Source organism: Diorhabda carinulata, chromosome 10 (assembly GCF_026250575.1).
Source record: "Diorhabda carinulata isolate Delta chromosome 10, icDioCari1.1, whole genome shotgun sequence".
NCBI lineage: Eukaryota > Metazoa > Arthropoda > Insecta > Coleoptera > Chrysomelidae > Diorhabda > Diorhabda carinulata.
Window position 1 is genome coordinate 2,607,368 of NC_079469.1, and position 26,560 is coordinate 2,633,927.

The 26,560-nt window shown below is 31.4% G+C and overlaps 1 protein-coding gene across 6 annotated transcripts in view; it reads left to right on the forward strand.

Moving 5' to 3' along the window:
• The first annotated feature begins 206 nt into the window (after positions 1–206).
• LOC130899106 (serine/threonine-protein kinase tousled-like 2) overlaps positions 207–26,560 on the forward strand; it is a 109,702-nt gene continuing 83,348 nt past the window's right edge. Inside the window, exons 1-2 of one of the 6 annotated variants that reach the window (XM_057808861.1) lie at positions 207–621; positions 3,368–3,429. In XM_057808861.1, the coding sequence (XP_057664844.1) occupies positions 3,399–3,429 (31 nt within the window). In that variant the 5' untranslated portion in view covers positions 207–621; positions 3,368–3,398. Of the gene's footprint in view, positions 622–3,367; positions 3,430–11,784; positions 12,103–26,560 lie in introns of those variants that run through there. The other 5 variants (XM_057808858.1, XM_057808873.1, XM_057808865.1 and 2 more) reach the window with 5 other exon arrangements.

Consider the following 26,560-nt stretch of genomic DNA (forward strand, 5'->3'; position numbering starts at 1 on the left):
AGAATAAACAAAAACATTTGATTTTTTCTTAAGAAAACTTTATTATACACTGAAAGAATAAATGTTGATATTTGAAAAAGAAATTTTTATTATCAAACAATAATTTCACAAAAGGATAAAATCTTTTAAATATACGTCTTCGACACGGCAACTACGCCTTCGTCTGACGTTGTTAACTCGACACCGGCCCTGTGTGCTGTCACCTAATCCATCTGTGTGTTGCTCTTCTACACTTCTATGCATGCAAAACATTTCAAAGTAGATCAATCTGCGATACTTGAAAACGCATGTCAAGTTAATCGTGCATTTATCAATTGTTAAACGATCTGCCATTACGAATTTATCCACCCAAAGTGAAAATAGAAAGAATAATGGAGTGATTCGTGTTGTTTACATCCCGATTTGTTGACCAAATAAACTTGAAAAATGACCGTGAAAGAGTATTATTTATCGGTAACTACCAGTCGGTCGCCATCTTTTAAGTAACTACTCTTGCCAATGAACTTTTAAAATTTAATTTACAAAAGGGATGCTTTCGTTTTGGTGAAGTTACTTTAAAATTTTATTAGTGCAATATATTGAGTTTTATTTAGTTGAGAAGACGGCTCGTAAACCCAAAAGGTAAGGTTAGGATTTTTATTTATATTCATTCATATTTATAAAAACGTATATAGGCTTTAATTGTGTCAATTTAAAATATTTATCAAGTAAATAGTATTTATTTTAATTATCATATGTACAGTTTGGATAGATGGGGAGTATTTTTAAAATATTTTTCAACTAGATACAGGTGTATGGAATCTACCATTATAATTCCAAATAAGGCTGTATAATTTTAAGGAGTGTTAAGTTTCTAGGTTGTATAAAGTTTATTGTTTAAAAATTTATCATTAAACCATTATCACTAAATATTACCTCAATAAATAACCTTGAACGACTATATTTTATTCGGAAGGGGTGTCGGTTCGATTCAAGATGTCATTTAGGTATTGTGTTTATCAAGATTACTTACGTCGATAACCATTTTCATTTTTCCTAATCTAAAAATAACCTAATCTGGTCACGTGATCTTTTACTTTTAATAATACGGAATAAATTCAAACAAAAACTCTATAATTACGTGGTGAATTTATGAAAATCGATAGAATAATATGTTCAAATTTAACTTGTTGAAAAAATTAATAATGATTACATATTTTTCCGTATTTAATAATTATAATTGATTGGCTGTTGTTCTAAGAAAAGTAGGCCATATTTAATTTCGGAAGCCAGGTGTCCTCTACGTTTAAAGTTTATTCCTATTCTTATAAATGAATCGAACTTTTGACGACACTGTACTTCGTGTTGGTATAATATATGTATGTATAATACTTTCAACAATGTGCTGAAATCCGTATGCACAATATACATTTTTTTTTAAATTTGTTCAGGTTAAAGTTCAAGTAGAAATTGTTATTCATTTTTTTATTTTTTAATTACAGTCAGTTGATGTATTTCAAACTAGAAGTAATGGATTTGGCTCACTCTTTTTTATACATATTTTTGGATTTGACATAAAAAAGTTAAAAAAGGCACATTGATTCAAATTTATGAATATAGTGTTTTGGAAAGCTTCTATATTAGGAAACTATTTATCCTCCGTTATTTAAGGTAATATTTTAACTTCCAAAACCTACAGGGTGAGCCGAAACTCATCAAAAAAAGACACATCTCGATATATTTAGAACAACGAGAAATTTGACATGATAGAACATAACCTAACAATTTTTCCAGCCTGTTTGCTATACATATTTTTGGATTTGAAGTAAAAAAGTTGGGAAAGAATTTAAATTTGAATCAATGTTGATTCAAATTTATGGATAAAGTGTTTTTAAAAGCTTCTATACTAGGAAATTATTTATCTTCCGTTGTTTAAAGTAACGTTTCATCTCCCAAAACGTACAAGGTGAGTCGAAACTCATCAAAAAAGACACATTTCGATATATTTACAACAAGAAATTTGACATGATAGAACATAACCTAACTTTATTTTTGTGTAGTATTTTAAAATAGCTCATACTATACACAATACAGTGTAATAGAAAAGTGAAAATTTCGTCATTTGTATAGGTTCGTCCTATTTTGGGCTTAGATATAGTTGTATCTGTATTTCTATGATGATTTATCTTAATTTTAGGCTTTTGTTTTCTATGAAAATCAGTTAAAAAAAAAATAAAAATTGTCGAAACGTACATTCTACATGTTATTTTAAACATAAAATAAAGACAAATCATCAAAAAAGTCTAAGAAGTAATAAGATAAAGAAAGTGATATGTGTATATAAGGTTTAATAAGAAAAAAAAAGTATTTTCTGTTAATATACTTTTTTTGCAAATAATATGTTTGCCGTAATTTGCCAAAATTGCTGTATAAATAGTTTTTTTTTTTCGAACGATTTCTTTATTGTTCACACAACTAATGCTAGCCGGTTTGAATAGATGGAAGCACTTATCAAGAAATTAGATTGGAGTCGTGATTCCGGTTCCCTTTAACTTTTACGATACAGTATCGGCTTAGCACAAACAGGGGTCAATAAACTACGAAAATTATCAGACGTGCCACTGGGTTATTTAATTGTAAATTAGAGAGTGAAATTTCATTTTTTTCGTGGATTCTCAAACACTAGATGTAAAAGGATTTTTGAAGTTTTGTAAGGGAAGGGGGTAAAAAATTTTTTCGATTTTTATAATTTTGAATCCACGAAAAAAAAAATATATATATATATAGATTGATATTGTAATTGATAATATCTATCTTATCAGCCTCACCTTCTATTCTCTCTTTGTCCTACCCCTACTAGTGTCTTTTTCATCGTAAAAAAATAGTTATTCGTAATATACATATGAACTATAATAAAAAAATCATTGATTTGCTGTTATTTGAATCATCTTGACTTTTTTAGTTTAATATTTATGTGTAATAGAAGAAATTAGTTGTTTACATTTCTTTAACATAACTTTCTACTTATGTCATTTATCAATTACCATCGTCGAATAAGAATTAAGAATTTTTGGCGTCTCGCAAAGAAAGGGGATGAAAAAAAAATTACATAACCTTACCTAATCACTGATATTTTGTGTTTATATTTAGATGTTTTATAACACAAAAAAGCTGAAAATACATGATTATGTTGGTAAAAAATTTTTTTCCTCCCTTTCCCCTGTCAGACGACAAAAATCATTTTAGATACAATCATCTAGTGTGTTAGTAGCTGGTTAGAATTTGGAATTCCGTTTCCGGAACGTCAACCATTTTTTTATGTAATTTGTCGAATATTTTTATAATACGAGGTATGTTGGAAGTTTGTTGCAAATTATTCAATTTTCAGGCACGGATGGGGTGTAAAAGGGATTGGTACCATGGCAGATAACCACTGTTTTTCTGGAGGCGGTAAGTAATTTTAACATTTGGTTTCGAAATATTATTTACATAACCTTAAATAAATTATTTTAAATTATATAACTTCCATAATACAACATTATAATTAAATATTTTCAACTTTTTACCTGCCCCTCGTAAGTGTTATTGTAGAAAATATTTCCTATATAATTATTTTTTTCTTGAAAAAATTCAATACCGATAATATTAATTTATTTTTAATGAAACTTTTGCAGAAATATTTTTTTCCATATCTAGATTTCTTTTATTGAAATTTTGCAAAGCGAAATCTAGCGGTAGGAGGTCGAACTTGAAATCTCGCTTCGACCGGAGACTCAATAAGCTTTTATTTGTTTTGATTGCATATTCGTTTTGTGCAACAGCATCTCGCTGTTTCACTTGATTTCTTTCTGATTGTTCGATTGACACATGTTAGGTGTGTCTCTAACAATCGAATAGAATCTTCTAGATGTCATGAAAGTGGGCCGGGATCTAACTATACTCGCTAATATTAAGTGGATTTAACAATTATCCAAGGTCAATATATTAATCAATTACTTCATTACTGTTTTTTAAAGAATTACTTAAATTTCATATTAAATTTTTTATGTCTTCATAAAATCTGACGATTCTATTTAATCTCATCACTAAATTATACAACGTATATTTTCATCATGAAGTAAATATAAATATATAGAATAGTTTCCTATTTTTTTCGTTCCCGAAAAGACGTATTAATTATTGTTTAAATTATTATTTGTGTTATAATTTTAAGTCTTGAGTGGACCTGCTAGGTAATAATCTTTTGTTGGGTTATAAAAGAAACTCGATGATCGCGGCACGAGCGCGGTTGGCCCTGTCCGTCAAGGGCTGCCGCGGTGTTGCCAAAATATAAACTACTTCAATGTCGGTATCATAACGGGTTATCATTTATGAAACAAATTCATCGAAGCTTCATTTTTCAAAAGTGATTATAATCACGACGTTTTTTTTTCAACTTTTATTGACTTTTTAGTAAGAATTAATCGGATAGGTGTGGTCATATGTTTCATGAAATGGCATCGTCGCTTGATAGTCATCTGAATTGATTAAAACTTATATTGGGTATTAATTTAAAGTTGTAGGGGTAATAGGTGTATGTAAACTAATCCTAAAGATATTTTTTCTAATTTAATATAATTCGTTGTCGAAAATGCTGAAATCGGACTTATTTATAATTAAAAGTATTTAAATATGACGTATAATGTAAAATTTGGCAACAAAGCATTCATAAAATATTTTAAAATGTATAATCACGCATTCAAAAAAAATGTACATACTTAATTTTTAGACTTTATAAGTACTACGCATTTATTAAACGTAATTGTGTATTTCCTTATTTTCGTTGTCGATAAAATACGTCTCCGAAATCTATTGAATTGAATCGAAACCGGCAACAGCGCAATCGAGTGCTCCGTTTACTCTCGTATCGTTGATCGTTGCATAAGAGTAATAAACGACAAGAAGATGAGCCGAAACCTAAACGCACAAAACCGGCGGATACCGAATCACAGAACGCAAGCGATCCGCAAGAAACATTGCCGGTTGTATAATTGTTACGGCGTTGTCAAATTTCATAATAACTACAGTTTATATATTTGAATTTATCGGTTTTTTGTTTTATTATTGAGTTTTAAGAACTTTTTAAATCAAGGTTGTAGATTCTGTTTTCTTGTTATTAACAAAACTATATAAACTTTGAACACTTTGATTGAGGGGCAATTTTACAAGCGAAGGTTAACCCTCAAACCCCACAGATATCGACTTTTTACGTTTTATAGTTGGAGGTCACTGTCAAACTTCGATTAACATTAAACTGACAATTCCAACCTTATTTTTTCAAATTGTTAACGTTTCAACGATATTTTAAGTAAACGATTTTAGTTTTACTAAGATTATTGTCGATTCACTAAATGCTATGTAGTAATAGTAAATAAAGTTTGAGCTATATTTCCGTGAGGGTGAAAACTGACAAAAAATATGGATTCAACTATGACCTTGAAAACTTAGGTATTATTGGTTTACACTAGAGTTTTATCCATATTTCAATCTCCAGTTTTACTACAAGTTGAAAAATCTCACCTAAACTATGATTCGAGATACTTTTGATAGTTATAGAATTTTAATTATCTATAGATAAATTTAACAATCCGGCAACGGCGCTAAGCAGTCAGCTGTTATGTATTGTTGGCTGTAGAAGTGCGCGCTAGAGAGAGATAGAAATTACTAGAGAGTTGTTGAGTTGAGTGAGTGCATTTCGGTTTGAACAGCGGGTGGGACACCTGTTGAACGCTTTTCTCTCGTTAGCTTTGCTCGTTTCTCGTTTATTTTCTCTGTCTCTCTCGCTTTGTTGGCTCCCGTATCCGTATGAACACGCCGAAATGGCCAATGGAGGGATTCTGCAGATAACTGGATATGGCTTTAATGCCAGTAGCGGTACTCGCGGGAATCGTTACGGTTAATGCGTTTTATTATTGTGTCACCGTTCTTAATTGAGTGGATAATTTTTTTTCGAATAGATTTTTAATATTGCTTTTAATCTAGTTATTATATATAAAAATAGAATTTAAAGAACGTAAATTTAGTTTTTAAGTGTTATTATATAGAATAAACAAATTTACTTAAATTAAATAGTCTTCAAATTTTGACTCTAGTTTTTTCGCCAAAATTTTTGTAAAATTTATTTGTGTAAAATCAAGATTTTAATAAAAAATTATTTGATGTGCAGAATTTGAATGAAGTTTATTAATTTTTTTTTCTAATTTTCTAGTATAATGAAGGTATTTAAAAAAAATTAAAATAGTCTCTACATGATTTATCCCAAGTTAATTTCAAAATCTGGAAAGTTTTTAAATTGAAAAAACACAAATATCCCTATTATATACTTAGAAAATTTTCTTAAGAATGTCGAATTTTTTCGAAAAGTACATGAATAAATGAAAAAATTGAAAAAAAAAACAATTGAATATCATAGTTTTAACAATTTTTACAAATTGTTAGAAATTTTGTAGGTTAGGTTAGGTTAGAATTCTCTTTTTTCGTGCTTCCCGCTTCCTTTGCTACTTTTTATATAAATTCGTCAAGTGACAACAATTTCACCTTTTTCACTTCAAAATTTTTAATAATTTAAACATTGCTTAAAATATAATATTCAAATCGTGAATTGTATAGTTTTTGAATTTTTTTATTATCAAAAAAAGTGTTGGATTTTTAGTTTTCATTTTTATCTTAAATGTGCCAAAAAAGAAACTTTAACAAATATTAATCTTTCGATGTTTTTCAACCAAAAATAGTGACTTCTTATAATTCCTCTATATACGTTATTCGTAAATTTTCTGTTATTTTCTTGATACGATATGAAAGAAATGAGTCGAATTGATAATATCCTTAAACAATTCGAGAATTTGGAGTTCACAGCATTTTGCGGACAGTTATGAACTAGCCCGCTGCTTGCTGTTGTTAAAACAGTGGTTAAAACTTACCGACACTCGCAACGTTGCCGGATCTGTTTCAAAACAATCAATGTCGTGTTTGAAGACACCCACTCGATTTGGTATTGCTCTAGTGAATCGTAATTTTTCCGCCCGAAGCGACCACAGGTTTTTTTTGTAATGATTGTGTGGATTTTTAAACAAACGGTTAGAAAAAATATGACGTTGATTTCGATAGCTGGTTCATTTGTTTTTTTTTCTGAAAAGTACAGTATTTTTATATCCAAATTATTGGTACACTTAATGAAGATGAAAATAATTAATTTTGAAATACGAAAAAAATATGTAAAATTTAGTTTCAAATTGTAATAAATAATAAATTGTAATAAAAAAACCATAATTTGTAAAACTATCTGAGATGCTCATGTTTATGTATGGTGGATTGATAGAGGAAATATTGATCTATATCAACGACCATGTTTGACTTTTCCACTCTAATTTTCATGGAAAACATACAGGGTGAAAGTTGAAGTGAAATTATTTATGACATATTACAAGAAAAAAATTTGTGGTATCTACATTTATGATAAAAAACAATTATAATAAACGAAAATCGAAATAAGAGTATTCATTCTATAATAAAAAAAAAATACAAACTGTTTCGTGATAACACAAACAGATTTACAGAGTGATAAAGTTGAATGTTTTAAAAAATCTTTCGACATGCTCCTGTATAAATATTTACTTTTCTAAAACTATCTGAGATGTTCATATTTATCTATGGTGAATTGATAGAGGAAATATTGATCTATATCAACGACCATGTTTGACTTTTCCACTTTAATTTTCATGGAAAACATACAGGGTGAAAGTTGAAGTGAAATTATTTGTGACATATTACAAGAAAATAAATTGTAGGAACTACATTTATGTTGTAATAAATATCTTTTATGAAATGTTCCCATTTATATTGAAATTTTTTTTGGTGTATAACTGTATTTATATGTTATTTCAGAAAAACTAATAAACATAATAAGTTAAAAACCATATTCACTCGTAACTCGTTTTATTTTTCAATGGTTAGATTTTCTTTGGTCTATTATTGACTGGTGCAAATATCTACTGGCATCAGTAATAATCGGGATGACAGCCACAGTGATAGAGATCGCGTAAAGCCGCCGCGCGTCCTGTGGCTTATTCACAGCGGCAACGGGCAACAGGAACGAACTCGGGAGAGAGTAGAGTAAGCAGGAGACGAGAGGTTTTAATCGTGTCGTGCCGATTGGCGCTATACGTAACAGCTGGGTCGATTACATTATTATACGTACGATCCTTGTCGGAACGGAGCGGAACAAACGAAATGACAAAATAGCTTCGGTGCGCGTAGATGCCACGTGCCGTTGAAAATGACCAGAAACTAGAAAAATTATCATTATTTTTTATATTGGGATATTTGCGTCGATTTTTATTTTACGTTTGTAAATTTTGCAGTTCTTTCTGTGAAATTCCACATTCTATCATATTTTTTTTAATATTTTCATTTTTTTTTCGTGTACCTCATAACACTTATATTTATTCATCAATTTCACCATTTCACCAATAAACGAAAATCTAAAGAAGAGTGTTCATTTTCTATTAAAAAAACAGTAGTTCTTTTGTAATAACACAAACTGATTTACAGAGCTTTAAAGTTGGATGTTCTAAAAAATCTTTCGACATCCTCCTGTTTAAATATTTATATTTCTAAAACTATCTAAGATGCTCAAGTTTATATATGATGAATTGATAGAGGAGAGATTGATCTATATTATCGACCATGGTTGGTTTTTCTATTTTAATTTTCATGGAACACATACAGGGGGAAAGTTGAAGTAAAATTATTTGTGACATATTACAAGACAAAAAATTGTAGTGGCTATATTTCTGATAAAAAACAATTACAATAAACGAAAATCGAAAGAAGAGTGCTCATTTTATAATAAAAAAAAAAAAAATAGAAACTGTTTCGTGATAACACAAACTGATTTACAGAGTTTTAAAGTTGGATGTTCTGAAAAATTTTTCGACATGCTCCTGTATAAATATTTATATTTCTTAAACTATCTAAGATGCCCAAGTTTATATATGATGAATTGATAGAGGAGAGATTGATCTATATTATCGACCATGGTTGGTTTTTCTATTTTAATTTTCATGGAACACATACAGGGGGAAAGTTGAAGTAAAATTATTTGTGACATATTACAAGACAAAAAATTGTAGTGGCTATATTTATGATAAAAAACAAATACAATAAACGAAAATTGAAAGAAGAGTGTTCATTCTATAATAAAAAAATAGAAACTGTTTCGTGATAACACGAACTGATTCACAGAGTGTTGAAGTTGAATGTTTTGAAAAATATTTCGACAGGTTCCTGTATAAATATTTATATTTCTAAAACTATCTAAGATGCTCAAGTTTATGTATGGTGGAATGATAGAGGAGAGATTGATCTATATTAACGACCATATTTGGTTTTTCTACTTCAATTTTTATGGAAAACATACAGGGTGAAAGTTGAAGTTTAATTATTTGTGACATAATAGAAGAAAAAATTGTAGTGGCTACATTTATGACAAAAAACAACTACAATAAACGAAAATCGAAAGAAGAGTGTTGTTTTTATAATAAAAAAAATAGAAACTGTTTCGTGATAACACGAACTGATTCACAGAGTGTTGAAGTTGAATGTTTTGAAAAATATTTCGACAGGTTCCTGTATAAATATTTATATTTCTAAAACTATCTAAGATGCTCAAGTTTATGTATGGTGGAATGATAGAGGAGAGATTGATCTATATTAACGACCATGTTTGGTTTTTCCACTTCAATTTTTATGGAAAACATACAGGGTGAAAGTTGAAGTTTAATTATTTGTGACATAATAGAAGAAAAAATTGTAGTGGCTATATTTATGATAAAAAACAATTACAATAAGCGAAAATCGAAAGGAGAGTGTTGTTTTTATAATAAAAAAAAAAATAGAAACTGTTTCGTGATAACACAAACTGATTTACAGAGTTTTAAAGTTGAATGTTTTGAAAAATATTTCGACATGCTCCTGTATAAATATTTATATTTCTAAAACTATCTAAGATGCCCAAGTTTATATATGATGAATTGATAGAAGAAATATTGATCTATATTAACGACCATATTTGGTTTTTCTTCTTCAATTTTTATGGAAAACATACAGGGTGAAAGTTGAAGTTTAATTATTTGTGACATAATAGAAGAAAAAATTGTAGTGGCTATATTTATGATAAAAAACAATTACAATAAGCGAAAATCGAAAGGAGAGTGTTGTTTTTATAATAAAAAAAAAAATAGAAACTGTTTCGTGATAACACAAACAGATTTACAGAGTGATAAAGTTGAATGTTTTAAAAAATCTTTCGACATGCTCCTGTATAAATATTTACTTTTCTAAAACTATCTAAGATGCCCAAGTTTATATATGATGAATTGATAGAAGAAATATTGATCTATATTAACGACCATATTTGGTTTTTCTTCTTCAATTTTTATGGAAAACATACAGGGTGAAAGTTGAAGTTTAATTATTTGTGACATAATAGAAGAAAAAATTGTAGTGGCTATATTTATGATAAAAAACAATTACAATAAACGAAAATCGAAAGAAGAGTGTTGTTTTTATAATAAAAAAAAATAGAAACTGTTTCGTGATAACACAAACTGATTTACAGAGTTTTAAAGTTGGATGTTCTGAAAAATTTTTCGACATGCTCCTGTATAAATATTTATATTTCTTAAACTATCTAAGATGCCCAAGTTTATATATGATGAATTGATAGAGGAGAGATTGATCTATATTATCGACCATGGTTGGTTTTTCTATTTTAATTTTCATGGAACACATACAGGGGGAAAGTTGAAGTAAAATTATTTGTGACATTTTACAAGACAAAAAATTGTAGTGGCTATATTTATGATAAAAAATAATTACAATAAACGAAAATTGAAAGATGAGTATTCATTCTATTATATTTTTTTCAATATTTTAATTTTTTTTTTCGTGTTCTTCATCATACTCATATCTATTCATCAATTTCTATATTTTTGATTTAAGTATCGCCATTTTTTGCCGAGTATCATCAAATTTGAAAATTCTTTGAAGAAATATAAATTTAATCATTTTTTTTTTTCAATTTCCTTCCGTTTCTTGTCGGTAGGTAATCATATAATTCACTAACTTTTATTTCTTTTTATACTGTTTCTTATATTCTTCACTATTCTTTTTGTTTTTGAGTTAATTATCGTTTATTTGCTGTTTTTATTCGATTTCCACATTCTAGAATATTCTTTTCATAAAAAGTATTTTATTTTATCATATTTTTCCATTGTCTCTATGTATCTTATCATACAATTAACTCACTTATTCATTTTTCACTATGTAATGATATATTTTCATCTCTCTATCAAGTACTTAATACTTTTCTTAACTTTTTATGCCTCTTAATCAATCTAGTCGTTTGTCATTCTATAAATCCCTCATGTGCCTTAAATACTTCCTCACAGGTTTCTATAATTCAAAAGACACAATTTTTTAATCATATAGTATATAAATTTCACAAAAAAAAAACATAAAATCAAATTATTACTGAGGTAACTTTGAAATGTAGTCCAAAATAACCGATCCCTTTAAAAAATGATATGATCAACCATATTTTTAAATTTTTCAATTAATTAATGCCAAAACGTAATCGATATTTCATATATAATAACTTTGCGGGGTACGTATTTCTGTTTTTGTTTAGCAAATTTTTGGTAACGAACAAATTCAAAAGTTCTATCGAGAAAATGAAATAAAAAAATTCAAACAATTATCTATCATCCCCCGTAATCTAAAACGATCTCGCCGTGAGAGAACCCTCGAAGCGCACTCCCAAACATTATTCAAACGTCATCCGTATCAAAGATTTTCCCACCTTCTAACCGGCAACGTCGCTTCTCAGCTGTATGGAAAGTTACCGTGCTTTACTCTGTTTGCGGTGTCCTTGTTCATATTTTTATATGTCGTTTCAATCAAATAAAGATCAAATTAGATACAATATATATTTCGTTGTGGTTTGAATGAGTTTTCTAGTGCGTTTTTATGGGGAAAACGTATGTTTTGGTCTATAGATTTCCCGGAAGATGCTGTATTTTAGAGGTAAGTGCCCAAGTTATTCGATTCTTTTACAAATATACAAACAACGATCAGCCATTGTGAAATTTCTTATAAAACGATAATGTAGGTTGATATTTATATGATATTTTGTCGTTTTTTTTTTGAAATATTTGTAATAATATTGAAATAATCATGATTTAGTATTATGCCACGTTTCATAGATAATTCGTTTTGAACAATATTGAAATAATCTTAATAATACTATACATGTCTCTAATATGGTCTATATGCAGTAGTTTACTTGTTAATACCTATTAATATTTACATACATACAATTATAATGTATACAGGTTGTCCTAATTTAGAGACCCGATGTCAACGAAGATTGTTATACATGTGTACACAATTTCACAAATTATTAAGCAAACAAAATATTTTTTTTCCAACTTATATTCTTTCAGGACTTATTGGGATATGATCTTGATTGTTAATTGCAATTTTGTGAACACCTTATAATTTAAATATATACAAACAACATTCTTGTACACTATTTTTATGTTTTCTGACGATGTTTTCATATGTAGACGTCGAAACGCTTGGTGAAAATTTTGAATAAAAATTTACTGCTAATTTCTGCGTATTTTATTATCAAAATTATTTGTCTTGAGTTAATAGGGATGTTTTTTCTGTTCCAATTGTCCTCTACTAGAGCCTTTTTTATTATGTCTGCGATAATTTTCATTGCCACAGATTCCCCAGGGATCGGAGCAGCTCTCTACTTTGTCGAATTATAGAAATCACGGATATTATACATTTTCCATCATTTTCCAATTGATGGAATGAAGTGAGATGTTCCAGTACATGATTTTGGTTAAGACACAACTCTATTGCTAGTCTGCTGTTCGTCCTAAATCGCCGGTTGAGATAAGAGACTCTTTCCCATAGTTTAAGGTGTCCCATTGCAGATTCAGGTGCCATAAGCTGTGAAATGGGCTCTAAATTGACTATGTCATCGATAATATCATTGCCCATAAGTTCTCAGGGAATTAGAGTAGATCTATCGTTTGTAGAATTAAAGAAAACGCATTTTCCATCATTTTCCAATTGGATTAGTGAAGTGTATTTAATTCTTTCGTATTTTTCATTAAGACAACTCTATTGCTGGTCTGCTGTTCGTCCTAAACCGCCAGTTGGGATAAGAGGCTATGATAGAGCCATGCCTCTTGGTTTTTACCAATTTCTCATAGTTTAAGGTGTCCCATTGCAGATTCAGGTGCCATAAGCTGTGAAATGGGCTCTAAATTGACTATGTCATCGATAATATCATTGCCCATAAGTTCTCAGGGAATTAGAGTAGATCTATCGTTTGTAGAATTAAAGAAAACGCATTTTCCATCATTTTCCAATTGGATTAGTGAAGTGTATTTAATTCTTTCGTATTTTTCATTAAGACAACTCTATTGCTGGTCTGCTGTTCGTCCTAAACCGCCAGTTGGGATAAGAGGCTATGATAGAGCCATGCCTCTTGGTTTTTACCAATTTCTCATAGTTTAAGGTGTCTCATTGCAGATTCAGGTGCCATAAGCTGTAAAATGGGCTCTAAATTGACTATGTCATCGATAATATCATTGCCCATAAGTTCTCAGGGAATTAGAGCAGATCTATCGTTTGTAGAATTAAAGAAAACGCATTTTCCATCATTTTCCAATTGGATTAGTGAAGTGTATTTAATTTTTTCGTATTTTTCATTAAGACAACTCTATTGCTGGTCTGCTGTTCGTCCTAAACCGCCAGTTGGGATAAGAGGCTATGATAGAGCCATGCCTCTTGGTTTTTACCAATTTCTCATAGTTTAAGGTGTCTCATTGCAGATTCAGGTGCCATAAGCTGTAAAATGGGCTCTAAATTGACTATGTCATCGATAATATCATTGCCCATAAGTTCTCAGGGAATTAGAGCAGATCTATCGTTTGTAGAATTAAAGAAAACGCATTTTCCATCATTTTCCAATTGGATTAGTGAAGTGTATTTAATTTTTTCGTATTTTTCATTAAGACAACTCTATTGCTGGTCTGCTGTTCGTCCTAAACCGCCAGTTGGGATAAGAGGCTATGATAGAGCCATGCCTCTTGGTTTTTACCAATTTCTCATAGTTTAAGGTGTCTCATTGCAGATTCAGGTGCCATAAGCTGTAAAATGGGCTCTAAATTGACTATGTCATCGATAATATCATTGCCCATAAGTTCTCAGGGAATTAGAGCAGATCTATCGTTTGTAGAATTAAAGAAAACGCATTTTCCATCATTTTCCAATTGGATTAGTGAAGTGTATTTAATTTTTTCGTATTTTTCATTAAGACAACTCTATTGCTGGTCTGCTGTTCGTCCTAAACCGCCAGTTGGGATAAGAGGCTATGATAGAGCCATGCCTCTTGGTTTTTACCAATTTCTCATAGTTTAAGGTGTCTCATTGCAGATTCAGGTGCCATAAGCTGTAAAATGGGCTCTAAATTGACTATGTCATCGATAATATCATTGCCCATAAGTTCTCAGGGAATTAGAGCAGATCTATCGTTTGTAGAATTAAAGAAAACGCATTTTCCATCATTTTCCAATTGGATTAGTGAAGTGTATTTAATTTTTTCGTATTTTTCATTAAGACAACTCTATTGCTGGTCTGCTGTTCGTCCTAAACCGCCAGTTGGGATAAGAGGCTATGATAGAGCCATGCCTCTTGGTTTTTACCAATTTCTCATAGTTTAAGGTGTCTCATTGCAGATTCAGGTGCCATAAGCTGTAAAATGGGCTCTAAATTGACTATGTCATCGATAATATCATTGCCCATAAGTTCTCAGGGAATTAGAGCAGATCTATCGTTTGTAGAATTAAAGAAAACGCATTTTCCATCATTTTCCAATTGGATTAGTGAAGTGTATTTAATTTTTTCGTATTTTTCATTAAGACAACTCTATTGCTGGTCTGTTGTTCGTCCTAAACCGCCAGTTGGGATAAGAGGCTATAATAGAGCCATGCCTCTTGGTTTTTACCAATTTCTCATAGTTTAAGGTGTCTCATTGCAGATTCAGGTGCCATAAGCTGTAAAATGGGCTCTAAATTGACTATGTCATCGATAATATCATTGCCCATAAGTTCTCAGGGAATTAGAGCAGATCTATCGTTTGTAGAATTAAAGAAAACGCATTTTCCATCATTTTCCAATTGGATTAGTGAAGTGTATTTAATTTTTTCGTATTTTTCATTAAGACAACTCTATTGCTGGTCTGCTGTTCGTCCTAAACCGCCAGTTGGGATAAGAGGCTATGATAGAGCCATGCCTCTTGGTTTTTACCAATTTCTCATAGTTTAAGGTGTCTCATTGCAGATTCAGGTGCCATAAGCTGTGAAATGGGCTCTAAATTGACTATGTCATCGATAATATCATTGCCCATAAGTTCTCAGGGAATTAGAGTAGATCTATCGTTTGTAGAATTAAAGAAAACGCATTTTCCATCATTTTCCAATTGGATTAGTGAAGTGTATTTAATTCTTTCGTATTTTTCATTAAGACAACTCTATTGCTGGTCTGCTGTTCGTCCTAAACCGCCAGTTGGGATAAGAGGCTATGATAGAGCCATGCCTCTTGGTTTTTACCAATTTCTCATAGTTTAAGGTGTCTCATTGCAGATTCAGGTGCCATAAGCTGTGGAATTGGCTCTAAATTGTCTATGACATGCTGGCCACAAAACTGGAAAACCTGGAAACGTCAGGTAATTTTCAATTTACTGGAAAAGTCAGGGAATTAGTTTAAAAATCTGGAAAAAACGAAAATTTTCTATTAGGATTATTTAAAATTATTCAACTACTAGAATTTTTTCGTTTCCTTCGAATGAGATTCAAAAATTGGCGCGCATGCGATTGCCATATCATCTAGCGTACTTTTTATTGTACTATTCAGTAGCATCTGACGACATAATGTCGATAATGTCATTGCTTCTGATTCCTTAGAGATCTAGAGCAGCTGCACTCTTTGTAGCATTACAGAAATCAAAGAATCTACATTTTCTAATATAAATATCGAACTTTTTGGATTTATTGCAAACTGCACTCAATCGCGTTGAAATAACAAAATGATTCAGGTTATGTTCAACTATATAAAGTTTAAATCTGAAATGTAATTGACAGTTAGAAACATGCAGTGTTGTCAATGTTGGAAATATTAACGAGGTTCTTGTTATCGAGATTTTTTTGACTAAATAACTCAACTTGTGTTGTTTGTAAAATTCTGTAAATCGAATAGTTTCATTTATTAATCTTATTATGCTATTTTTGAAAGTTATTCGGTATTAGCGTTCGTATTTGTTTCCTCTGATACTTAATTAGTTTTATTCGGGAGGACGTACTGTATATATTTGATTGAATAAATGTGTATAAGCAAAGAACCACACCTTAGAACGTATGTTTGAGCGTTTCCCTTCGATGCTCCGCCGAGACCGGTGGCAGAAGGCTATTACCCATGTCAAAAGAAGGAATCTTTGTCCTCGTTAAACTATTGATTTCCACCCTCTCACGTTCAAGTGAAATTGCTTTCCCGACTCACCATAATCTTGCAACAACGCAAACCTCCAGATTCTTTATTTAACCCATGGAATTCTACTATTCATCCTGATAATGTTCGCCGTTTCCGTATATATTTAAAACAAATTTCGTGTTTCTCTTGGTGATTGTATGAAATTCAAATCAAATTTTATTTAAAAGCGATCGTAAAAACACTAGATATGTACGAGGTGACTAACAAATTATCCTACAATTAATTTATTTATTTCTTATCGCAAAAACTGCGAAATAGTTTGTGGTCACATGTTTTTATGAAAATTATGGTTTCTAAAGAAATGGTTTAATATCGTCGAGAGCAGTTTAGCGGATTAGGATGAAGAATAGATGAAGAGAATACAAAAGAAAGAGACAAAATTGATATAGCAATAGCGAAAAAAGTAAAAAGAAAACATCAATTTCTAATAAGCAAAGAAACAGAAGCAAAAAACATGAGAGAAAAAAGAAAGACCCAGGAAAACTCGATTAGAATGAATAGTACAGAAAGAAGGATAAAAGCGAAAAATAAAACAACAAATGAGGTAGCAAAGGACAGGAAAGGACAAATGAAGAAAAGATGAAGATCACAAAACCTAATAAGCAAAGAAACAGTAGCAAAAAACATAAGAAAAGGAAGAAAGACCCAGGAAAACTCGGTTAGAATAAATAGTACTGAAAGAAGGATAAAAGCGAAAAATATAACAAACAAATGAGGTAGCAAAGGACTGGAAAGGACAAATGAAGAGAAGATGAAGATCACAAAGCCTAATAAACAAAGAAACGGAAGCAAAAAAACATAAGAAAAGGAAGAAAGACCCAGGAAAACTCGGTTAGAATAAATAGTACAGAAAGAAGGATAAAAGCGAAAAATAAAACAAACAAATGAGGTAGCAAAGGACAGGAAAGGACAAATGAAGAAAAGATGAAGATCACAAAACCTAATAAGCAAAGAAACAGTAGCAAAAAACATAAGAAAAGGAAGAAAGACCCAGGAAAACTCGGTTAGAATAAATAGTACTGAAAGAAGGATAAAAGCGAAAAATATAACAAAAAAATGAAGTAGCAAAGGACAGGAAAGGATAAATGAAGAGAAGATGAAGATCACAAAGCCTAATAAACAAAGAAACGGAAGCAAAAAAAACATAAGAAAAGGAAGAAAGACCCAGGAAAACTCGGTTAGAATAAATAGTACAGAAAGAAGGATAAAAGCGAAAAATAAAACAACAAATGAGGTAGCAAAGGACAGGAAAGGATAAATGAAGAGGAGATGAAGATCACAAAGCCTAATAAACAAAGAAACGGAAGCAAAAAAAAACATAAGAAAAGGAAGAAAGACCCAGGAAAACTCGGTTAGAATAAATAGTACAGAAAGAAGGATAAAAGCGAAAAATAAAACAAACAAATGAGGTAGCAAAGGACAGGAAAGGACAAATGAAGAAAAGATGAAGATCACAAAACCTAATAAGCAAAGAAACAGTAGCAAAAAACATAAGAAAAGGAAGAAAGACCCAGGAAAACTCGGTTAGAATAAATAGTACAGAAAGAAGGATAAAAGCGAAAAATAAAACAAACAAATGAGGTAGCAAAGGACAGGAAAGGACAAATGAAGAAAAGATGAAGATCACAAAACCTAATAAACAAAGAAACGGAAGCAAAAAAACATAAGAAAAGGAAGAAAGACCCAGGAAAACTCGGTTAGAATAAATAGTACTGAAAGAAGGATAAAAGCGAAAAATATAACAAACAAATGAGGTAGCAAAGGACTGGAAAGGACAAATGAAGAGAAGATGAAGATCACAAAGCCTAATAAACAAAGAAACGGAAGCAAAAAAACATAAGAAAAGGAAGAAAGACCCAGGAAAACTCGGTTAGAATAAATAGTACTGAAAGAAGGATAAAAGCGAAAAATATAACAAAAAAATGAAGTAGCAAAGGACAGGAAAGGATAAATGAAGAGAAGATGAAGATCACAAAGCCTAATAAACAAAGAAACGGAAGCAAAAAAAACATAAGAAAAGGAAGAAAGACCCAGGAAAACTCGGTTAGAATAAATAGTACAGAAAGAAGGATAAAAGCGAAAAATAAAACAACAAATGAGGTAGCAAAGGACAGGAAAGGATAAATGAAGAGGAGATGAAGATCACAAAGCCTAATAAACAAAGAAACGGAAGCAAAAAAAAACATAAGAAAAGGAAGAAAGACCCAGGAAAACTCGGTTAGAATAAATAGTACAGAAAGAAGGATAAAAGCGAAAAATAAAACAAACAAATGAGGTAGCAAAGGACAGGAAAGGACAAATGAAGAAAAGATGAAGATCACAAAACCTAATAAGCAAAGAAACAGTAGCAAAAAACATAAGAAAAGGAAGAAAGACCCAGGAAAACTCGGTTAGAATAAATAGTACAGAAAGAAGGATAAAAGCGAAAAATAAAACAAACAAATGAGGTAGCAAAGGACAGGAAAGGACAAATGAAGAAAAGATGAAGATCACAAAACCTAATAAACAAAGAAACGGAAGCAAAAAAAAACATAAGAAAAGGAAGAAAGACCCAGGAAAACTCGGTTAGAATAAATAGTACAGAAAGAAGGATAAAAGCGAAAAATAAAACAACAAATGAGGTAGCAAAGGACAGGAAAGGATAAATGAAGAAAAGATGAAGATCACAAAACCTAATAAGCAAAGAAACAGTAGCAAAAAACATAAAAAAAGGAAGAAAGACCCAGGAAAACTCGGTTAGAATAAATAGTACAGAAAGAAGGATAAAAGCGAAAAATATAACAACAAATGAGGTAGCAAAGGACTGGAAAGGATAAATGAAGAGGAGATGAAGATCACAAAGCCTAATAAACAAGAAAAAACAGAAGCAAAAAAAAATAAGAAAAGGAAGAAAGACGTAGGAAAACTAAAAAAGTGGTAAAGAACTAGAAAGAGTAGAAAAAAAGAATAAACGGAAAGTGAAAACTAAAATTCTAATACCCTGATGCTCGAAAGGACATAAAGAAGTTTAGAGAAGAAGAATTTTAATCTAAATTCGTTTATTAAATATTTTTTTTTAAAGCTATATACCCAAATATTTGACACAAAAGCTAAAAGCTTGCTTACAGCTAATATATGATCCGTTTGCTTCCTAGTCGTTTATAAACTGTTGATAAATAATCAGAATATACCAGGGAATATAGAAAATACTGTCCGAAATAGTCTGAAGAAAAAAATTTAAGGAAAATTATCGGGCAAGATGGCGCATTGAAATTTTGAGATAAGATCTTATTGATTTGTTTCATGTAAAATTGTTTCGTACGCTAAATGAATGGACTATAACAGATGTTTATTGAGGTATATCATCAGCCGAACGTAAAACATGCATTTCTCGAAAAGATTCACTTACACTTTATTAATTTTTCTGATGGAAAGTTTTACAATTAGACGGAAACTTTTCTGTGAAAAAAAAAATTAGAACGCATGTAAACAAATAAGTTAACGATACGATTAGCTATTTCTGCGTCATTATTCTCTATAAAATTAGTAATTTACGTCGATTATGAAATAAATGATTCACAGTATCCTTGGAAAAGCAAATTTCAAAAAGTGCTTTAATTTAATTTAATAAAAAATTATTCGAGCTGCAGTTTAACGAGATATTTCACATCATATCCCATTAATTTTTTACTCAGAACTTGATACTAGATCACCAGATGTATCAAGTAAAACCCTAACCTCATTTACTCATCAAGAGCTACTCGGTACTCCTTTGTTTTTTTGTTCCGTCACCTTTTCTAATATTTTATCCATTTCCCGTTGACTTCAGTAGTACAAACGTAAGTCCCTCTGAGAGATTACCCCGAAGTTTGCACGCCAGAAGGTGTTTTTTGACTTTCCAATTTTCCCCAAAAAAATACTCGAAAATGTTCCGTTGGGATATTAGTTTACGTCAACCATACTTTCTGTCGAATCCTTCACGATCCTGATTACCCTTCATCATCTTTTGGTTTTAGTTTATCTATAAGAAATGTTAAAATTTGTCTATGAGGATGATGTAGTGACTAGAATGTTCAAAACTGTTATGGGGGATTTACAAGTGAAATAAATCAGTTGGGGATGAGGTTCTTCGACCTTAAAACGTGTTAATATGCACGAAACTTTTTGTTCAAACAAACAAATCTTGTAAAGTCTTCATGGAAGGCATTTTAATAGATTTTTGACTGATGAAAAGATTTTTATTGGAAATGATGAATTGAAAATTGGATCCAAAGAGAATTCCAGATTTCTCGAAGGAAAATAATAATAATTATAAAGAAAACACGATGACATGGGTTGTGATAACAGATAAATAAACATGTAGATTCGAAAAAGTTAACAGTTTTGATAATATTGATGACAAAACAGACGAAACAAATAAAAGATGTTCCAAACCTCTCAGGAATCTATAGATATATAGGAATCCAATGTATTCTCAAAAAGAAAAAAAATAATAACGAAAAACTAGAAGATGGGACAAATGTAACCCATCATATAAATGGAAAAGGTTGCGTCAAAGAAGTGGTTAAAGATAGTTGCAAAGGATTCGAAAGAACAGGATGTAGATGATGATGGATGTTTACAAGACTTCCATTTACCAATTTTCCAGGTTTGTAGTCACGTTTGATAGGAAAATACGGATTGAAAAGCATCTTGATTATACGACGCAAAAGTAATTGCGTAAGATCTTGAGAAAAATTGTGAGGAAAAGAACCGCGACTTTTCCATCTCTTGCCAAATCGATCCGAACAAAAATATACTGCGACACGGGGCGTGTCACTTTTGAATAATAAAAGAAGAAAATTTGTGTTATAATTTCGGTTCGAATTCGATTTTTTTCAAATTAACGAAAAAAGTTAACAAAACACGTTTACATATGTATAAAATGCGCATATCAAACAACATGACCTAATCCGAGCAAGACTTCTACTGATCGATTCCCAGGTGCATGCATAGTAGATGGGGAAAAAGCCCTCCGCCCCTTCCCGCATCGGTCCATCTCTTTCTGGGGATCGGTTGTGGGTGGCGGCGAACGTTCCCTTTCCCTCTACCCTAACACGACCCCCCGGTCCCACTCTCACGCTTCCGCAGCTTCTCTTATTGACCCGAAAGCCCGCCGTTAATGGATTCCTCCGATAGGATGCAACAACAGCGACAGAACACCAGCTCATAGTGGAAAAATCAAAATTGAGGCTTTTCATATTCCTCCTGCCGCTATGTTCGACCTTGCTAACCAAACTGTTCGAATTTTTCCAATGCTTAAATACGTTTTTTTATCGTATTAGTCTTAAGTCTCAATTAAATGCTTAACTAGTAACATAACCTGAAAAAGAAATACAGCGATTGGTAGGAGAAAAATCTTTAGATAGATGATTTAAAAATCCCACCGTTCAAGTTAATTTCTCTTACAAAACGCAACAAATCGGTACGTTTCCTATCCTATTAATTGTTCCTAAAGTACTAGAGTGAAAAAAAATTGAAGAAACCGAGGAAAAGTTACAAAAATATTATTTTAAACGTGCTCCGTCTCGTGGAATGATTTGTAAATAGTTGTTTGGATTCAAAAGTGAAAGAGATTATTTGGAAAAGTGCTAAAACTGCTTGTTATACTAGAGCGAATTCTTTAAAAGTTTTTTCATAGGCGCAAACTTCTTTACTACCATCTACTGCTATAACAATAACCAGTTCAGTTCACGTTCGCCGTCCCAGGTCAAAAATTTTAACGCTTCTGTTCATGATAAAGGAAAAATTTCCATTAAAACTGAAATTTTTCTCAAAAAAAAATGTTGAGTTGTTACTGTGATATCTACTTTATGAATGCAACGTCTGTCGTTGCTGTAAACAAATCAGTATCGCCGTAGTCATCTTTTTCATCAGAGTTTTTTTTTTCTAAAGAAAAGTGTATAGAAATCAACGAATTTTCTCATAAAAATTATAAAATGTATCAAATGAAGTGCAAGGCAGTTTAAAGATGGAATGAACGTTTTGAAAATAGTAGAAAACAGATTTTAGATAATTTTAGGTCAAATCTCCGACCCAGGTCGAAAATTTTAACGCTTCTGTTCATGATAAAGGAAAAATTTCCATTAAAACTGAAATTTTTCTCAAAAAAAAATGTTGAGTTGTTACTGTGATATCTACTGTATGAATGCAACGTCTGTCGTTGCTGTAAACAAATCAGTATCGCCGTAGTCATCTTTTTCATCAGAGTTTTTTTTTTTCTAAAGAAAAGTGTATAGAAATCAACGAATTTTCTCATAAAAATTATAAAATGTATCAAATGAAGTGCAAGGCAGTTTAAAGATGGAATGAACGTTTTAAAAATAGTAGAAAACAGGTTTTAGATAATTTTAGGTCAAATCTCCGACCCAGGTCAAAAATTTTAACGCTTCTGTTCATGATAAAGGAAAAATTTCCATTAAAACTGAAATTTTTCTCAAAAAAAAATGTTGAGTTGTTACTGTGATATCTACTGTATGAATGCAACGTCTGTCGTTGCTGTAAACAAATCAGTATCGCCGTAGTCATCTTTTTCATCAGAGTTTTTTTTTTTTTCTAAAGAAAAGTGTATAGAAATCAACGAATTTTCTCATAAAAATTATAAAATGTATCAAATGAAGTGCAAGGCAGTTTAAAGATGGAATGAACGTTTTGAAAATAGTAGAAAACAGATTTTAGATAATTTTAGGTCAAATCTCCGACCCAGGTCAAAAATTTTAACGTTTCTGTTCATGATAAAGGAAAAATTTCCATTAAAACTGAAATTTTTCTCAAAAAAAAATGTTGAGTTGTTACTGTGATATCTACTGTATGAATGCAACGTCTGTCGTTGCTGTAAACAAATCAGTATCGCCGTAGTCATCTTTTTCATCAGAGTTTTTTTTTCTAAAGAAAAGTGTATAGAAATCAACGAATTTTCTCATAAAAATTATAAAATGTATCAAATGAAGTGCAAGGCAGTTTAAAGATGGAATGAACGTTTTGAAAATAGTAGAAAACAGATTTTAGATAATTTTAGGTCAAATCTCCGACCCAGGTCAAAAATTTTAACGCTTCTGTTCATGATAAAGGAAAAATTTCCATTAAAACTGAAATTTTTCTCAAAAAAAAATGTTGAGTTGTTACTGTGATATCTACTGTATGAATGCAACGTCTGTCGTTGCTCTAAACAAATCAGTATAGCCGTAGTCATCTTTTTCATCAGGTTTGTTTTGTTACTAAAGGAAAGTGTATAAAAAGTAACGAAATTCTTCTTAAAATTGGAGAATCTATCAAATGAAGCGCAAAGCAGTTTTTCGATGGAAAATAGCAGAAAACAGGTTTTAGATGGTTTCAGTTTACGGTCGCCGGGAAAATTGTCATTAAAACTGATATTTTTCTAAAAGAAAATTGAAGAAACAGAGGAAAATTTCGTATTGGCTTCTGCGATGTATCAGTGCTATATAGCTCTAGCTGGGAGCTATAGTTTTTTCATATGTCTCACTTCCAAATCAGCTTCGATCTTATGATATTAGAGGCTCTAATCGATATCATCCAAGATTCTAATCTCCTATTTGGGATAGGAAATAAATGTCATATACGTATCGCGGTGTTTTAGCTCTTACCCTAACATAAAAATAAAAATCATAAATAAAAAAAATTCTTTCTCCTCATTTCCACACATTGACTAAAGCTCCTATGCCAATATAAAAATATGATGAAACTTTAAACTCGAAATGTTTAATTTCCTAGTCGCTGTTTACCTCTTAACTGGACCTCCAGCTATGCCAACAAAAAATACGCACAGGGCCAGATCAGGGCTATATGGTGGTTGTTAAATCTCTGTGAAGCCACATTCGGGTGCAGCAGCCTTGGAAAGCGAACACCTCGGCCGACCTTCACTAAATATTGTAACTACCACTGTTTTGGTACCTTTTGGGACCTTTGTCATTGACTCTCCTTTTCGATGGAATCTTTTTTGGATTTTGGAACATTATAAACGCCCATAGCTTCATCACGAATCAACTAATTATAATTCTTATGTCCTCGCGCTCACGACGTTCTATTTGACGCCGTTTTTTCATTTTGCTGTGAATTCCAGACACCCTCATGAAGGATCCTCAGAAAACTCGTTTTGGAAATGCCGGTTTGTGCCGCATTTTCTTTTAATTTCAATTGTAGCCACCTCCAGCACTTGGGTTCGAAGCAGGAGGTTTATAACTTCGTGTAAAGCTTCTAAAAACTTGTCTCACCATATTTATAATACCTACGCAGATTTCAAAAAGATATTCCCAAGAAGAAATCATTTAATTTGTTCTTATATTAACGGTGTTCATTAATATGGCGGATGGCGCTTATTACATAGAAAATCTGTACCCAGTGCATCAACACTTCACCTCCATCCTCCCTACATGTACACACACGTACATACAATCCGAATGCGCTGTAACTTTATGTGTATACATATCGTGTGGGTTCTCATTCTCTCAATCCATTCTACTATTCAGTTCCGCTTATACGGAGGTGGAGTGCGAATGCCCGTTTCACGTGGCGGGGTGAAAATTGTGCGCGTCTCTCACGACTCGACGTAGTTCGAAATTTCGTCGTGGGGTTGAAAGTTTACAATTTCCCGCCGCCGTCGATTATATTTCCTTCTTTTTGTCGGTTCGAATCAAACGATTCTACCACTAGGTAGTATGCCATGGCTGTACTTAGATCTGCTCTTGGTAAGAATAAACGTATTTAAATAGAGAAATATGATAATCCTAAGACTGCGCCATTATTTCTATTGAACGGACATTGTAACATCGTTTTTCGAATAATTATGATTCGATCAACCCTTATTTACTTCACCCTAACAATTCGGGACATCCAGAGATTATAGTTTCAGCTTTTGGCGTCTCGAATTTAATTATAACGCCATTATTAGGGGGTTTATTCAATATTTAACAAGTATTATAAGAAAAACTACCCTTTTTTGACAACACACTTATCCAAAGGTTTCTAACATGCTTCTTCTTTTAGTAGACATGTTTAATAACTGCTCTATGCGTACCATCCATTATTTGATCTTCTGGTATATCGAATTTATTTAAATTTTTGACATCTTATAAACTTTGCTTTTTATAGATTTATAACTACCAAACAATTTTACTGATGGTGCTACAGAGCTGATTCTATCGTATACGTCATTTCTCGTTACTGTAAACAAATCAGTATAACCGTATACATCATTTACATCAGAGTTGTGTCTTTACTGACGAAAAGTGTATAGAAAGCAGCGAAATTTGTCATAAAAATAGGAAAATGTGTCAAATGAAGTGCAAGGTAATTTTTCGGTAGAATGAAGTGAACGTTATTATACAATTTCTCGTTACTGTAAACAAACCAGTATAGCCGTTTCGTCTCTTACATCAGAGTTGTTTTTTACTGGAGAAAAGTGTGTAGAAAGCAACGAAATTTCTCATAAAAATAGGAACATGTGTCAAATGAAATGCGAGGTTGGTTTTTAGATGGTTTCTGTCCGATTTGTCGTTGCATATCAAAAATTTTAACGTTTCCGTTTTTGATAAAGGAGAAATTTTCATTGAAATTGACATTTTCGTTAAAAAAAAATCATTGGTGGTGATGCAGAGCTGATACTGTGAACGTTACTGTACAATTTCTCGTTACTGTAAACAAACCAGTATAGCCGTTTCGTTTTTTACATGTTTTTTACTAGAGAAAAGTGTGTAGAAAGCAACGAAATTTCTCATAAAAATTGGAGAATATATAAAATGAAGTACAAGGCAGTTTTTCGATGGAATGAGCGTTTTGAAAATAGCAGAAAACAGGTTTCAGATGGTTTCAGTACATGATCGCCGTCCCAGGTCAAAAATTTTAACGTTTCTGTTCATGATAAAGGAAAAATTTCCAT